General features: G+C 39.7%; 2 protein-coding genes across 2 annotated transcripts in view; one reads left to right on the forward strand and one right to left on the reverse strand.

The window, feature by feature from the left end:
* The window catches only part of TRAPPC3L (trafficking protein particle complex subunit 3L), a 39604-nt gene extending 38750 nt beyond the window's left edge, over positions 1-854 (reverse strand). The window contains exon 1 of the mRNA XM_007078701.1: positions 813-854. Within this exon, the coding sequence (XP_007078763.1) occupies positions 813-854 (42 nt within the window). The remainder of the gene's footprint in view (positions 1-812) is intronic.
* Positions 855-6573: 5719 nt separating this feature from the next.
* CALHM4 (calcium homeostasis modulator family member 4) lies at positions 6574-17778 on the forward strand. The gene is made up of 3 exons (XM_007078699.2): positions 6574-7131; positions 10545-10949; positions 17720-17778. The coding sequence occupies exons 1-2, from the start codon at positions 6574-6576 to the stop codon at positions 10929-10931; spliced, it is 945 nt and encodes a 314-aa protein (XP_007078761.1). The 3' UTR covers positions 10932-10949; positions 17720-17778.
* The last annotated feature ends 209 nt before the right edge of the window (positions 17779-17987 follow it).

Raw genomic sequence — 17987 nt, forward strand, 5'->3', positions numbered from 1 at the left:
AGCCCCACATAAAAATCAGTCAGGATCCCAGAATGCCAAAGGGGGCACCTGCAGGCATTCCCAACTGGGGTGTGCCAGTTAATCATACAACTCCAAGTACCCATAACTGAGATTCCTCAATTTTATCCAATGCTCATCAGTTTCCTGAAATAATTAAAAGGGCTTTAAGTGTAATGATAAATTTTCACTTCTGTAACTTCTAAATGCCTAATAGAGGATTAAAGAGGAATATTTTTCCAAATATAATCTGTAAATAAGTTTTAAAAATAACTCTGAGCTTGGAATATACAGAAAGGACAGTAGCACATACAAAATTATAATGATAGATACTTACATTTAAAACAAGGAAATATATTTCCAAAAGCAATAATCTTTTAATACTGAGTTTCTTGCTGATCTATTCCTGTTAATTTAACACGCAATCAACTATTTTATATACATTTCACTTGCCAGTTCATGAAGTATGAAATACAAAGAATTCTAAGTATGAAATACAAAGAATTGCTTAATCTTTTTTCCGTCAGAGACAGAAGATACATTTGGCACTTTATAGATCTAATTAGTCAGAAAGGAAAACCCTAAAATATGCATAAAGAATCGATTCTGTTATAAAGTGTTAGAGATCACTGATCACTGTACTATTCCCAGAGGTATCATTTATGATCCAACCCACTAAACACTCCCTTGCTCCCACTGAAAAAAGTCTGTTTATAGTGTCACTTTTTAAAATAAATCAGAAATCACTGAAGAAAATATTTTCTTCGAAGTAGAAGAAAAGCCTCTTTGAGAATATGTTTATAAAAAGATCTTACTATTTTATGGTATTCTGGTCTTCTGTGTGCAGGGCGAGACATTGTGCTTGAGAGATGAAGGATGTGATCTTCAATTTCTTTTCGTTGGCTTTTATCTTACAGGTGTATCAATCTCCGTCCTTTTGTTTCCGCAAGTTCCTTTTTGCTTTGAGACAAGAGTGCTACTTCTGCACTCCCCTGCTGTTGCTCTTTGCTGAACTGAAGAGGAAAACAATCACAAGCAGAACTGTCTTGTAGGCACGTCCCTTGCCACCGATCAAATACTGCTTCACTTGTGAGGACAAATTGTAATCTAGAGACATAAAAGCTGATAGTGGGAAGTCAGACCAGAAACACCAGCTACTGAAAATTCTTTAGCCCAAGGGAATATAAGAGTGGTGTTTTGCTCTCATGCCAACACATTGTTCTAAAATCACAAACAGAAACCTTCCCAATCCAAGATAAATCTAAATGTTAGCATTATTCAGTCTTTGTATTGATTGTTGTGTGAATTCGAGACAGGATCAGCAATCTGTACCTACTATGTCTTGGGTTCAAATGTAATAATCAATGACTCTAATGAGTATCACAGACCCCATCTTGTGTGATTCAAAATTCAAATGTATCTGGTATTTTTGTTTTCATAAGCAGCAGTTTTAAAGAATGATAGATTTGGGGTATTGGTATTTTTTCATAAAACTGTTGGTCATAATGAGTGTTCTACAGTTTAATAATGTATAATATTTCTGACAGAGAAAGCAAGCCCTTAGCTTTCTTTTGATAGTCCCTGAGATGTTAGCTATTGAAGGCTCTCTTTATTTATGCAGGAGTATAGACCTTTAAAGTTAAAACAAGAAACTCCCTCATCTTGACAACTGCAGGGTGTGGAGGATCAGAACTGTTCCAGAAATAGAAGCATAAAACTCAGTTTAAGAAAGTAGTTTCCTACTTCTCCCATCTTTACCATCTGAGTTAATTGGCCCTATGTGTTCTAGAAAATTCTTGCTATGCCGTGACAGACTACTCAATACTTTGAAAGAGTGTGGTGTAGTTGAAAGAGCTAGGAGACTTTGGAAGGCTCAGACTAAGCTGCGGTTTTACCATTTACTGGCTGTGCGACCTTGGACAAGCCATTTTATTGCTCTGTGGCTCAGTTTCCACATTTGCAAAATGGCAATAATAATGCCCATCTCACAGAACAATTGGAGAATCAAAGAGATAATGTGTGCTATAAAACACATTATAATGCACCATATAAACACTAATTACTATAGATTTTTCTTGTAGGTGAGCGTTTTGAATGGAATTCTTCAATATTTAAGGTATTTCCATTAGTGCCTATGTTTTATGACTCCATTCTCAGGAAAAGTCAGTTTTGCTGGGTGGTGGTGTGTGTGTGTGAGGGTGCTTTTCAGTGGCAGATTCATGACACCTTATATTTATATAAAGTTTACGATTTATAACATGGTTTTCATTTTATCTCATTTTGATTCAATTACCATCTGTGAAGTAGTCAGTACTGTAATCATTACCATTTTATAGGATAAGAATCTAAAAGTCATGTTGAGAAATTTGTTCAAAGTTGGCTGGGTGGTAGGCAACAAAGAGGGATTTGGTGACTCCAAATCCAAAATTTGCTGACTCCAAATCAAAAATTTTTTCTATTGCACACACTCCCATTATGTTAGAGCAAAGGTTTTAGAGGCAGACTCACAAAAGCTACTAAGGTGTGATGAGAGAATGTTGCTGAGCCTACTGTGGGGGTAGTTCTGGGTTCCGAGAAAAACCGAGAAAAGCCCTGTGTATTTGGTGGGTGGGGAGTAGTGGTCCTGGAATCAATTTCACTAAACTCTAATGGCTGTGGTATGGTGACATCAGGGCCACCATGATAATTCAGGACATGATGGGTGCATTATGAAAAGCCAGCTCTTCCTCCAGACTGATTGACCTTCCTCTCCCTCCTGTGTCTTAGGTCAGGACCATAGGGCTTAAGGAAGCAGTCCCTGCCTGGGGTTCCCGTATGAGAGCACAATCTGCACAAATACAGCTGCAGCCTGTGGTGCTGGGACACCAGTTTGCTGGTTTTCAGACTGTGAAACCCACTAGCCTTCAGCGGCTCTTATGATCCAAGGAAGCTTGGTGTGCCACAGGCTCTTTCTTTCTGTCAGTCTTCACTTAAATAGAAGAAAGTGTAGAGGTTATATTTCTTTTTTTTTTTTTTTTTAATTTATGCTTTAATTTGTTTTTGAAAGAGAGAGAGGGAGAAAGTGGGGGAGAGGGAGACACAGAATCTGAAGCAGGCTCCAGGCTCTGAGCTGTCAGCACAGAGCCCGATGTGGGTGGAGCCGAAGTTGGACATTTAACTGACTGAGCCACCCAGGTGCCCCAAGGAGTAGACATTTTATATGTTGGATAGACAGGTGATGGCAAGCTATCTTAAAAAAAAAACAAAAAACCCATTTGGTTAGAAAGCCCAGAAGAAAAATGATTACTCACGGATGTAATCATTCACAATCATTGACAAGTTACACACAGGTACTGTTGATGAAGTCATTAGTTCTTTCAACTGTAAACAATAAGGCTTAAGAGTTTGTCATCAACAAACTCCTTTACAGCAAGACTTTGATACCTCAATAGTGACTTCTTATCAATCCATGCTTCATTCATCCTTTCTTACAATGTTGCCTGAAAGAGTGGTCTACAATTTCCTTTTCTACTTCCTCACTTCCCATATGCTCTATTAAATGGACTTTTAAAATATGAAATTATAAACATAAGGAAGATGCGGTTCGTACTACCGAGCTCTACCGAACAAGTTGCTATTTATACTTTAGGCTTTATTTTCAGCAATAAAGCAATACTGATACAGTTGAAATAGCCAGTACCCTCCTTAATTCTATTCTGTCCTTCTCAGTTCTGCTATGCAGAACTTGATATTTGTCATTCCTATACATGTTTTTAAATTCTACAAATGTTAGTAACCACAAAGACTATGTGGTATCATTTTGTTTTAAAACTTTACAAAATTTCTTATACTGCACGTATTCTATAGCTTGCATTTTCCCTTCCAGTTACTCCTTAGGATTTATCCAGATCCATAGCTGCCACTCTAGTGAATTTATTTTCCCAGCTTCTTATAGCTGAGGTCAGCAAACTTCTGTAAAGGGCCAGGGAGAGGATATTTTAAGTTTTACAGACATATGGACTCTGTCACAACCACTCAACTCTGCTATTGTGGTGAGAAAGCAGCCACAGACAATTCAGGAACAGGTGTGCCCATGTGCGAATAAAACTTTATTTTTAAATACAGAGATTTGAATTTCTTGAATTTCATGGGTCACAAAATACTAAACTTTTTTTTTTTTCCCAACCAAGTTAAAGATGGGGAAACCATTCTTAGCTCGCAAACCATAGAAAACAGGCAGTGGGCCACTTTAGTCTCTGAGCCATACATGATCAACCCCTAGTCTAGAGCATTCTATTTCTGTGGCTTTATTAATCTGTTTCGTTGTTATTAGACATTAATAATGAAATAGAATGAAAATACTGTAGTGGAATACTACATATATCTTAGATAAAGCTGGCTTGTTCTTCACATCTTTTATATCCTAATGTTTAATCATTTCTTATAAAACTATGTTTAAAATGTCAAAAAGAATTCTCCTTATAACTCGGTCAGTTTTTGCTTTATGTATTTTCAAAGTTATGCGGTCACAGACCTACAAATTGGCAATTGTTATATCTTCATAATGGATTGTTCCTTTTATTATGATGGGGTGTTCAAAATTAGCTCTTCTGACACTTTTTGACTTTGGTTCAGTTTTGCCTTATATTATGATTCCCAGTTATATATATTTCAATACCTCTAGTTTTCAAGCTTTGTGTGCAGTCAAGTTTTAGGTGTCACTTGCAAGCAGTGTGACTCTATTTTTTAATCAGTCTGGAGGTGAGTTTGCTCCAGCTTCGGTGTGGTTGTTAGGAGCATGACAGACCACCGGGGACCTACTCCTGATTCTTCAGTCATCTCTGTGTGACCCTGCGCAATTTCCTTAATCTCATAACACCTCAGTTATCTCATCTGTAAACAAGTTGAGGCTAATATTAGCACCTCATCATAGTTCTTAAAACAGTGACTGGCATGTAGCAAGCACACAGTAATTGTTGGCTCTTTAAAATTTTTTTGTGTGTGAGGGGCGCCTGGGTGGCTCAGTCGGTAAAGCATCCCACTAATTGATTTCAGCTCAGGTCATGATCTCACAGTTGGTGGGATCAAGCTCCGTGTAGGGCTCTGTGCTAACAGTGCAGAGCCTGCTTGGGATCCTCTCTTTCTCCTTCTCTCTCTGCCCCTCCCCCACTCGTTTTTTTTTTTTCCTCTCTCTCTCAAAAGAAATAAAATGAAAATTTAAAAAAAAACACACAAAAACAAAACCATATAGCCTGAAGACAACTGCCTTCTGGTCTCTACTGTTGTCAGTGGGAAATCTATTGTCCGTCTACTGTCATTCTTTTGTGGCTTACGTACCTCCTCTTTCTGGTAGCTTTTAATAATATCTCTTCATTTTTCACAGTCTGAAGTTTTACTATGATGTATTTATATGTGGATTTGTCTTTATTTACACTGCTCAGAACATCTAACACTCTTCTGATGTGGGAACTTTCTTTGATTTTACAAAATTCTCAGTCACTTCTCTTCAAATAGTATTTCTCTGCCTATCCCTTCATTTTTCCCTGCTGGAACTCCTATTATGGAGTTGCTTAATCTGTCCTCTGTTTCCTTTTCCTTGAATTGGATTTTAAAATATATTATTTTATTTCTTTATCTTTTAATACTGTACTTTGGGTGAATTCCTCAGCATTATGTTCCAATTCACTAATTATGTAATTAACCATATCCAGTTGAGAGTTTGAAAAAAGAAATTTATTTCTTATTCATTTTTTATTAGCCCAACCAAGCCTAGTCCAATGCCTTTTACATAGAAGTTATACAATAAATATTTGCTGATGAAATAAATATAGAAAACACCTTACATATTTGATCATTTAATTTCTTTTTATAGGTATATAATTTTATTAGTACCTATCACATTTTGATGTAACAAAAAGATACCTTATAAACAGATTTGCAACTTAGCTTATAAAGCAACACATTATTATATTAGATTCTGTGCATACATACAAACACATTTTTTATGCAAAGTTAGAAAGTTAGTTTTGTTGCAGTTTGACTTTAGGGGTACCCAAGACTTGTTCTTCTTTTGGGAAAAGCTTTTGGGATGTTCTGGAAGAACTCATAGGTTATGGATGTTCCAGACAGCCCTAAATTTTGGGTGTCTCTATTATTTGGTAAGTTCTGTTATGCCTTTTGTCATAATTTTATGGTAACTAACTCCTGGGCTAGTACAGGGTAAGAATGTTCTCTGTTTTGCTGCCAATGCCCTATTTGCTGGTGCTGATCAAGGCAGCACATGGAAAGATGGCAGCAGTTGCTGTGCAAGCAGGCCATTCTCTTTTTAGTGGGAAGATACACTGAAGTAGTTTTCCCTGTCACTCGTACCAGAAGAATCTCTCTAGTTTCTTCCGGCTGTAATCTGAAGTACATTTATTAGCTCAGGATTCACAAAGTACATAAGGAAAGATGCCTGAATCCTTTAAACATGTTTGAGGATATTGGGTTGCTTGACGCAGCCAGTTAAACCAGTAAGGTCCCATAAAACGGTTATAGCTGGTGGAGTCTAATGATCAGAAAGGGCCGGAAGCTGATTCGTGTAAGAGCTTCCCGACGATGAGCCCGACTCTCAACAATATTGTGTCTTCCCTGCAGAGAAGTGGAACATTTATCAATTCTTTAATTGCTGCTTCGACTATTGGTGGGCAACAGCTGTTCTCTTCTTTCACATTCAAATGTCCTTGCCAGGTTGGGAAAAATTTCTACTATGGTTCTGCTTTTCTACTCATTCCAGCCTTGCTCCTTCTGGTTGCTGGCTATGCCCTGAGAAGCCAGATGTGGACAATGAGCCGTGAATACTGCTGCAGCTGTGCTCCTCCACGCCGGAGAATCAGCCTCTTGGAGCGCAAGCTGGCTTGTCTTAGGTTCTTCAGCATCACTGGGAGGGCACTTGTTGCTCCGTTAACATGGCTGGCGGCAACCCTGCTGACAGGCACCTACTATGAATGTGCAGCAAGTGAATTCGCATCTGTGGACCATTACGCAGTATTTGACAATGTCAGTGCCAGCAGACGGGAACAGATCCTCGCTGGGTTTCCATGTTGCAAATCAACTCCATCTGACATGATCCAAGTGAGAGATGAAGTAGCTCTTCTGCACAGATACCAGTCACAAGTAAGTTCCTGATGCTATGCTATCCCATCTTAACTAGTCACTGGACACACTTCACATTCCTACCGCTTCTGATATTGTCTGAATATAAAATGCAAACTAGACGCTATTCATCGAAGTGATTTCTACTGAGTGGCTATTTGATATAGTTAGGATGTTGGGCTTTGGAGTCAGCAGATCTGTTTTTGAATCTTGCTTTGCCATTTATCAACCTGAAGAACTAAGCAAGTTATCTAACTTACCCATGCCTCACTTTTCTCAGCTGTAAAACGGGGATACTGGTAGGATCTACCACATAAAGTTGGATTGAGTAATAAATGAGTGCATACATGTAAAGCGCTCAGTATGGTGTCCAGAATCAATATTAAATATAATAAATTTTAGACATTGTTATTAAAATTATTATTACTATATAGTGTATTATTTGATGCTTTCTGCATATACACGTTCTTAAATATTCATTCTACATATTAACAGTTTGCCTAAAGCTATAGGAAGCTTAATTATGACTAAAATAAATTCCAGTGATAGTTCTAAATGTAATGTCCTTAGACAAATTTATGCGACGGGGTGGAGTGAGGTAGGGAAAAGGCCTAAATCCACGGCACTTATGGCTTAAATTTAAGAAGTGTAAGAGTGCATTCTGTCCGTACAGAAAGAGTAATTGGCATACATTACTCTCTGCAAGGGATTTGGGGGGAAAAAAACACATTTTCAAACCACTGAAATAAAATTGAAATGAATTATTTTTAAACTACTTATTGCAAAGGCATACACATTTTTTGACCCATCACTTTTTAGTTATTGAAATTTAGGAAGTGATAACGCTATTTTGTTGAAAAAAATTACTATCGACACACAGAATACTCAAGTGTTGCCTATGTCCTGATTTAAGCAAAGTTAGATATCCCATTAAGGTATCTCTGTCTCAACCTTTTATGCTAGCCCTAAAGGTCAGCCAGAGGAACTGTGTGAAGACAGGTGAGAGGTCAAATAATCAATGGGGGAATTCTAACTTTAAAAAATGTTCTCGCTCAAGAAAAATTAAGATGTAATATACACTGGTAAGATCTTCTTAAAGTGACAATATCTTATTTAATGCATGCAAGGACTTCTGTGATAAGACACAGTTGTATAGTTCTGAGTGCCATCAGCCAGTGGATTTCTTGGACCAGCAGCAACAAAACTAATGCTTATTGAGGTGCTTCTCATATACTGTATAAATATTCCCTATTTAATTATAACCCTCATAATCTTAAGAGAAAGGTTTAATCAACCCCATTTTACAGACGAGGAAAGCAACGCTCAAAGAATTCATGTAACTTTTGTAAGTTCACAGAGCTAATAAATGACTGATATATTCAAAGGTCATACCGTTTCCATTTCACCAGGTTGCCTTTCACAACCACTTTGAACTTCAGTCTCATTTGAGGAATATACACTATAAGTTTCATTATTCTGAGATGACCGACAAGATCATATTAACTTCAAACCCCTTCTCTGCCCATACTTTATTCTAAAATAGCTTCCTGACATTAGTTTTACCGAATTTCAGTTGATCTTCTACAACCATGTCAAAATTATCTTTCTAAATGCAAACTGAATGATGAGCCCCACCCCATCTGCCATATAAAATTCTTCAATGATTTTCTACAAGCCCAATCACAAATCCAAATTCTTGTCATGAATACAAGGTGCTTCAATGTCTGGCTCCTGACCACTTTTCCACATGACTCCTATGACCCCGTGAGGACAAACTTCCTGAGGTTCTCCCAACTCTTCACACTCTTACTTTTCTTCCTCTCTTTTTAGAGCTCTCCTCAACTTCTTGCAACTGGTGAACTCCTCTTTAATGTTTAAGTCTGAGCATCATCTCCTCTGGGAAGTATTCCCTGGTACTCCTCTTCCTTAAGTGAATTCACTTCTGTCCCATCATGCTTACTGATATCAAAAATGATCACATTTTACCATATTTCTTGGCTTGCTATTTTGTCTCCCTCTTTAGACTTAAAGACTGTGGAAAGGATGAACGTAACTTAAATTATTCACATCTGAGTCCCTATAACCAAGCACCATGTATAGAGAACATGGTGTGAGGTCAACCTGGGACTCAATAAATGATAGCTAATGAATTAATGGGCATCTCAGATGCCCTTTCCTCCACCATGCTGGCCTCTATTAAATTAAATTGCCCTAAGTGTCACTTTGTAGGTTTTAGCCTCCACTGAGCACAGCTATCCCGCTGTGCTCACACTGGTAATTCCAGGACTACCGGTGAATCACAAGCTGTGGGAGAGAACTTCACCTCCGAGACTGTGGCTGGGAAGCTGCCTACTGCTGGCTTCCCTACACGTATGGAACTTGCCTCTCTCACTTTATATAATAATCACTAACTATTGAAAAAAGAATACTTAAAAAAAAAAAGGGTTGTAAGACTAGAAAACAGGGGCACCTGGGTGGCTCAGTCAGTTGAGCGTCCGACTTTGGCTCACATCATGATCTCGTGGTCTGTGAGTTCGAGCCCCACATCGGGCTCTGTGCTGACAGCTCAGAGCCTGGAGCCTGCTTCAGATTCTGTGTCTCCTTCTCTCTCTCTGTCCCTCCCCCACTCATGCTCTGTCTCTCTGTCTCAGAAATAAACATTAAAAAAAAAAAGAAAATTAAAAAAAAATAAGACTAGAAAACAGCCATTTATGTCAGTCATTAAAAGAGGAAACTAAATAATTGCAGATGAGAAATATTGTTAATTTTCCTTTCAAAGTATATTTCAAAAATGAATCATAAAACTGGTCAGCAAATAACTATTTAAAGGAGGAAGGATATGAAAAGGAAAATAATAAGATGCTTTACATTTAGGGACATGAGTCTTCCTTGGTCACAAAAAAGAAAAGAAAAGAACAACTCAGGAAGAAATGTCAATGAATACATGTTAGCACGTTATTACGAAGGCACGTAGGAAGCTACTATTATTATCTATCATATCATCATTTTCATCACCATCATTATCAAATAGTTATTAAGCACCCAAAGATGTCGAGCCTGTTCCTAATGGTTGGGGGGGGGGGGAAGTTCAGCTAAAGCCAAAAGATGTAGTTTAGGTACCTTCCACAAGAGTAATTGGTGGGTTATAGCAGCTGTCACTTCAAGAACAGTAGTTATAATCCATTCCAAGCTAACTGGTCAATATCCTTTGTGATCCAAAAACCAAATTGAAATGGTTGGGCTTATTCTCTCCATCGCACCTGTATCCATACCAAGTGATCAGCACCTTGTTCATATTTCAAAGACTAGGAAAACAAGCTTCTTACCCACAGTTTACTTCTTACCCCCAGTTTTGTAGAAATCCCCATTGCTATGATTGTCCCTCGAATATTCCCTATATTGATGCTGTTTTTCTTTTAAACGATTATGTGAAGATGCTGGGCTGGATTTTGATCACCTTGGCAACCGTCGCTATCCTAGTGTCCCGCTGCTTGGCGACGTGCTGCTCCCCCCTCCCCACTCGGCAGCACTGGTACTGGACCAACCACCTCCGCAACGAGAGGGAGCTCTTTGAACAAGCTGCAGAACAGCATTCGCGGCTCCTCATCACGAAGCGCATACAGAAACTCTTTGGCTTCATTCCTGGAAAGGAAGACGTCAAACGCATCCGCATTCCTTCGTGTCAGGACTGGAAAGAGATTTCAGCACCCAGTCTTCTCTGCATGGGGGACGATTTGCAAGGTCACTACAGCTTCCTTAGAGACAGGCTGGATGAGGAGAGTGAGGAAAGCAAATCTGAAGGCATCGAATTACGACCTTGATTATAGCACCTCTCACAGGTCAGGTTGCTTAACAGATACTTTGATGGAGTTTCAGTGTCATCTCTGTAACTTTTTCTGTGTCTTTTGGTATTTGTTTAAATAAGCCCATCCAAGATGCTAGTTCCAAAGTCACTTTATCTGATCATTGTGCCAATCTTTCTTTTTGGGATTTCCTCGGTGGAAGTGGTAATGGTATAATATAGGTCTGGTGATGCCTCTATTGGTGTAAGTAAAACAATATGGAATTTGAAGTCGTATCAAAATTAGAATGTTGATTCTATGACTCAGTATCTCTGTAGAAACTAATATTTCTGAGCCCCATCTTGTTACCTGCACACAGTGGCTACTTCGCAGAGCCGTGGTGAGGATTAAATGTGATAACATAAGCACAGTGCCTTTCCTAAAATAAGTGCCAATAAATGTTCCTTTCCCCCTTTCTCCTTGCATCCCATGTCCTTTATCACCATTTCCCTGACTCTAATTTCTGGTTTTATTTCTACCCCTATATAATATCTAGGAACTTTTCACTTGCTTCTACCCCTTCCTTTGATCTTAAATATCTGATCTTTGGGAGCCAGGACAAAATGCCCTTTCTAAACTGGTAACATGTAAGAGAGAAGCTCATGCAGAAAGGTCTTGAGTCATTCTGCCATAACCAGGGGAAGATGATGCATTATTCTATCATCATTAGTATCCTATGTTCTTTTGTAGCATACAAATGTTCTTTTGTAGCAGCTCCGTACTAGGAGCATTTTTATAGTCACAACATATAAAGTTTATTCCAGAAAGTTTCCCTTCTGTGCTCCACTGCAGAGATGCCATCTGTGCCTTTTCATTATCACTTTGTGCCCTTGTTCAAAATCCATTTGGGGAAGTACGACTGCTATACGTATTTATGTATCCACTATCTACAACTCCAAAAGCGGAGACCTGCCTGACTCTTCTCTGTGACTTTACACCTCTAAAATTTGACAGTTTTGTAATTGATCCTGGTTATTTCTGATATATATAGTGTCTTATGCCTCATGTTTGTCACATTCACCTAAGCAACTGGTTCGTTGGCCAAAATAAGCAAAATGAAGGCGTTTGTGTATTTTTAAGCCAAAACAATGGCCGCTTACTGGGTAATAATGGACCAACCCCCAATAGTCAAGCTAACTTTCAAGACTCACTTTCAAGGAAACCAGTTACTTGAGTACCTAAAATGCAATCAAATACTATTCTGTTACACAATCATGGAAGAAAGAGTCTATTCTGTATGCAATTATGGGTTCCACACACTTAACGGAAAGAAATAGAAAAAGAATTTTAAGGAGACCATTACATTTTTTAAACATTTATTCACTTTTGAGAGACAGAGTATGAGTGGGGGAGAGGAAGAGAGGAGGACACAGAATCCGAAGCAGGCTCCAGGCTCTGAGCTGTCAGCACAGAGCCCAGCACAGAGCCCGACACAGGGCTCGAACTCATGAACTGCAAGATCATACCTGAGCTGAAGTCGGACACTTAACCAACTGGCTTAGCCACCCAAGCACCCCGAAGACCATTTTTTAAAAAATCTAGAAGTGATGCACTTTGCTAAGACAGGAGACCTGTTCCTCCCTCATCATTACTTACTGGGCAAGTCAGTTAGTGTCTCTGGGACTCAACTGTTTTCATCTATAAAACATAGATGATACCTTACCTGTTGTAGGGCAAAGGAACTGAAGGAAATGTATTCTTGAGATTCTGTTTAAACCTGATAAGATTTTTGTGTTTATGCTCGTACGTATACAGGTCCAGATGTATACAATCTTCTGGAATAGTAGTAGGCCCAGGTTGTCTCCATTACAAGGAAAGTATTACTGAGTTCAATTCGTCCTCTAAAGACATTTGCTGGCATTCCACTTTCAAAAGAGTGTTAATGTACTGATATTTTTCAAATGGCCAAGGGAAGCCATTCCACTCTGTCACCTAAATCCATATACAAAACTGACATGAAATCACGAGAGGGATCGTTAACAAAAAAGAAGTTGTGGAAGGTAACTAGAGTCCTCCTTTGGCTCTGATATAAATGAGCTGTGTAAATATGGAAGATCATGTCCACTTTGTCTCCTCCAGCACTAAAATTCTATCCCTCTATCTGGTAATTTTTGAAATTTCTCCATTTGGAACATAATAGTTAAATCAACACTTTACACCATGCTCAGAATTGTTTTACTAGTGTTTGGGGGAATATTCCACAGTAAATACTCTTTAATAAGTTTTCAGTTAACAGAAAAATCAAAGAGTATATAAAGTATTACATCATCAGAAAGAAGATAATAGGAGCGCCTGGGTGGCTCAGTTGGTTAAGCGTCCGACTCCGGCTCAGGTCATGATCTCACAGTTTGTGGTTCGAGCCCCGCGTCGGGCTCTGTGCTGACAGCTCAGAGCTTGGAGCCTCCTTCGGATTCGGTGTTTCCCTTTCTCTCTACGCCTCCCCCATTCATGCTCTCTCTGTCCCTCAAGAATGAATAAATGTTAAAAAAAATTTTAAAAAAAGAAAAGAAAGAAGATAATAGTTGTTTATACACATTAAACACCAGGAAACTTTCTTTTCACTAGACCCTGGAAGCGCTTTCTACATCAAACTTCTGGGGGCGCCTGGGTGGCGCAGTCGGTTAAGCGTCCGACTTCAGCCAGGTCACGATCTCGCGGTCTGTGAGTTCAAGCCCCGCATCAGGCTCTGGGCTGATGGCTCGGAGCCTGGAGCCTGTTTCCGATTCTGTGTCTCCCTCTCTCTCTCTGCCCCTCCCCCGTTCATGCTCTGTCTCTCTCTGTCCCAAAAATAAATAAAAAACGTTGAAAAAAAATTAAAAAAAAAAACAAACTTCTGTATGACATGCACAGTTAATATTCTAAATCATGTAATTATGATCTTCCACCATAGCTTTCTAGCAAAGGATTTTAAATATTCTTTGGCTCCTCCACATGGCTTCAAAGGGCTTTATGGCATCTGTGAACATTTGAAGGGTAGTACACATCTGTGGCATTTCATTGTATACTATCCATTTCCAATTAAATAAATCAAATTCCCATTTCTCGGTGTGTGTGCGTGCACGTGCGTATGTTTGTCTGGAATGTTCTTTTGTTCCACAGCAAGTGAGACAAGACTTTTCCATCAGGAACATTGTACTTCCTCCTCTTTATGCCTAATGGATTTATGTAGTTTTAAGACATATAATTAAAGTTAATTATGTGCTAATACTACCTTATATTTTGTTACCAAATGCTTTTGGCTACTACATCAAATGCTGTGGCATATATACAGACTTGCTCATTTCTTAACTTCAACTCTGCCAGCTCTCCCATTCCCCCACCACAATCTAAGCTGCCTCCTTTCTAGGAGACAATCTTAGATGTGTTTTACTCAACTTTATGTTTTCCAAAGCCGAATTGTGGAATCATACTTATATTCATCTTCTTTGTCTCCCTTCTCTGTTCTCAATCTTCAACTTTAACAGTCAAATGCAGGGGCGCCTGGGTGGCTCAGTCGGTTAAGCATCTGACTTCGGCTCAGGTCATGATCTCGTGGTCCGTGAGTTCGAGCCCCACGTTGGGCTCTGAGCTGACAGCCTGGAGCCTGGAGCCTGTTTCAGATTCTGTGTCTGTTTCTCTGACCCTCCCCCATTCATGCTCTGTCTCTCTCTGTCTCAAAAATAAATAAACATTTAAGAAAAAAAAAGTCAAATGCAGGGGCACCTGGGTGCCTCAGTCAGTTGAGTGTCCAGCTCTTGGTTTTGGCCCAGATCATGATCCCAGGGTCATGGGATTGAGCTCTGCATCAGGCTCCATGCTGACTGAACGTGGAGCCTACTTAAGATTCTCTCTCTCCTTCTGTCCCCCTCACATGCTCTCTCCCTTAAAAAAAATTCAAATGCAAGACTGTAATAAGAAACAACAATGTGAATTTCCAAACTACTTTTCTGCATTTTGCTTAGCACCAAGGAAAATCACATTAACCTTAAAACTTTGAAAGATCACAGCCAACCAAAGGCCTTCCAAATGCAAGACTAAGTAGTTATTTGCTACCTCAAAATATATGGTGTGGAGACACGATGTTGGCTTCTACATAAATCTATGCAAATTTAGCCCCAGTCACTAAAGAACAGATATTGGCAGGCTACACAGCTACACAACTAGCTCTTTGGGTTGGGGGGCACACATCTCTAAATGTGACCTGTGGACCAAAGAGCAATGAATGGTGTTTCCGGAGAGGTAAATTACATCATTCCTGAAATGGAATTATTTTTTCTGTGCTAACCACTAAGTATGATTAAACTTCTCTAATCTCAGTACATCAGAACCTTACAAAGAAATGGATTTCGATTGTTGTTTACTCTGCTGCCCCCCAGCGGCCAGACAAGTATCTGCACCCAACTGTAGTGGTGATAGTAGTCGTAACAACAAAATGTAGTGCTTCGTGTATGCCAGCTACTTCAAACGAATTATCCCAAGTCCTCCTTGCAACAAACTGGGAAACAGAATCACATATTCTGATATGACTTGCTGACATGGAGTTAAGCAACCCAGAGAATGTGAAGAAATTTTGTGTAAAGTTCTACACAGATGAAATGCTTTCTCACTGATATTTTATGAGATAACTGGGGAACCATGGGTCGTAATGGGAACCCAAGCCTATATTACTCCCATAAAATAAGTTCCCCCATTTTACTGATGAGGTAACTGAGGTAAAGAGAAGTCAAGCAACTTGCCAAAGGACCCATACTTACAGTGATAGAGCCAGAATCCAGCCCTGGTGGTTTCACTTCTGATACTACACTTCATAGCACTGTGCTGGAATACAGCAACGGGAGACAGCTCACCAACCTGCCAAGGCCTTGTAGGTGTCAGGAGGATTCTCCTCCTACATCTGACGATGAATAATGAAAACACCCTGAGCTCCAAAAGTAGGGTGCTAGGGGCGCCTGGGTGGCGCAGTCGGTTAAGCGTCCGACTTCAGCCAGGTCACGATCTCGCGGTCCGTGAGTTCGAGCCCCGCGTCAGGCTCTGGGCTGATGGCTCGGACCCTGGGGCCTGCTTCCGATTCTGTGTCTCCCTCTCTCTCTGCCCCTCCCCCGTTCATGCTCTGTCTCTCTCTGTCCCCCCCCCCCAAAAAAAAACAACGTTGAAAAAAAAAAAAAGTAGGGTGCTATATCACATCTGAGTCCCTCTCTTTCCACTTCCACTCTCCTGGCATGTATAAGGGCTCAGCTTCAAGGCATCATGCTTTCTTTTTTCTTTTTAGTTTACTTTTACTATTTTGAGGGAGAGAAAGAGAAAGAGCGAGCATGGGAGGGGCAGAGAGAGAGAGGGAGAGAGAGAAAGAATCCCAAGCAGATTCTGCACTGCCAGCGCAGAGCCTGACCTGGGGCCTGAACTCATGAACAGTGAGATCATCACCTGAGTAGAAATAAAGAGTCAGATGCTCAGCTGAGCCCAGGTGCCCCAAGGCACTGTGCTTCTTAACAAAGTGATTTGTGCACTCTCGCTGGGGCATAACTTTGGATCTGAGGTACTCAACAGCCAGTGGCACTGAATCTGTAGCCACAGACTACCTGCCAGTTTACCCCAGAGGTTCAGGTATTCAATGTATGCAAAGAATGGGCAGGAAGCCACTATAATTTGCCAATTTGTTTTCAGCAGCCCATAGTTATAAAAAAGTCGGTCAAAAACAGGGGTCAGGGAAACGTCTCTCATCATCATAGGGTTTTTGTATAAGTCAATCTCTCTGGAACTTTAATGTTCCCTTACATGAGATAGGGGAGGGTGATAAAATTATGGGAGTGATTAAAGTATTTTAAGTCACAGAGCTCTCTGAAATGCCATTTTTGGGGAAAGGAAAGCTGTTTTGAAGAAATAGCCAGGAAAACTGTGCATACTCACATACCTCAGAGTTTACATACTGTGGCAGACTAAATAATGGACTCCCCAAAGATGTTCACGTTATAATCCCTGGAATTTGCGAATGTTCCTTTATACTTTATATGACAAAAGAGACATTGCAGGTGTGATCAAGGTAAAGATTTTGAAACGGGATATTAACCAGGATTATCCAGGTGGGCCCCATGCAATCACAAGGTTCCTTGTAAGAGGGGCACAGGAGGAATCAGAGTCAGAAAGAAGGCAAAGTGGCAACCCCAAAGGAGTGTCAAGGAGTATCAGAGTGATGCCTGAGAAATCAGTCATTGCTGGCTTTGAAGATGGAAGGGATCATGAGCCAAGGAATGCAGACAGCCTCTAGAAGCTGCAAAAGGCAAGTAAATGGATTTCCCCCCTAGAGCCTCCAGAAGGAAAAGAGCCCTGATAACACCTTGACGTTAACCCACTGAGACCTGTGTCTAACGTGTGTCAGAACAGAGTTATATACGGTTTTTATAGTTAACAGAACTATAATAAATCTGCACTGAGTAAAGTCCCAAAGTTGGTGGTAATTTGTTTCGGGGACAGACACATTTCAGGATTTATGAGCCCACAGCTGGTCATGAGTGACAGGTCCTGGGTCAGGGCCTCTTCAAGGTAATTGCTAGCACAAGCACCCTGTGATCCTACATGCATTGAAGCTCTGCCCTAGCAAGCCAAAACTTGCTCCTGGAGAATAAATATATCTATAATGTGATACTTTATAAATATGTATAATACAATGTGTTCTTATACTTGAAACTGCTCTAACGTGCAGAAAGAACAGCTGAATACACCTTTTATATGTATTGATAGACGTTTTAGCCTACAAATAAAAAACATTTAAATCTATTTTTCTTCTCTAGTTGCCTGTTAGTGACATCAACAGAACTATATACTGTAAACTCTTTCATAACATGGACATATTCCAGCATCTGAAATATGAGGAAAACAATGCCAAAGGAAAGAAAAACTAATCTGGATCTATGTGGTGTTTTTCGATTATATAAATTTTACAAATCAAGTATTCTTTAGTTTATGCTTGCCATTCTTTCACTTTGAAATAGCTTGAATTTGAGACAGCTGCCTAATATAAATCTTTACCCCAATAATGATTTTATAGATCCTATGAGG

The sequence above is a fragment of the Panthera tigris genome, chromosome B2 (assembly GCF_018350195.1).
Source record: "Panthera tigris isolate Pti1 chromosome B2, P.tigris_Pti1_mat1.1, whole genome shotgun sequence".
Lineage (NCBI taxonomy): Eukaryota > Metazoa > Chordata > Mammalia > Carnivora > Felidae > Panthera > Panthera tigris.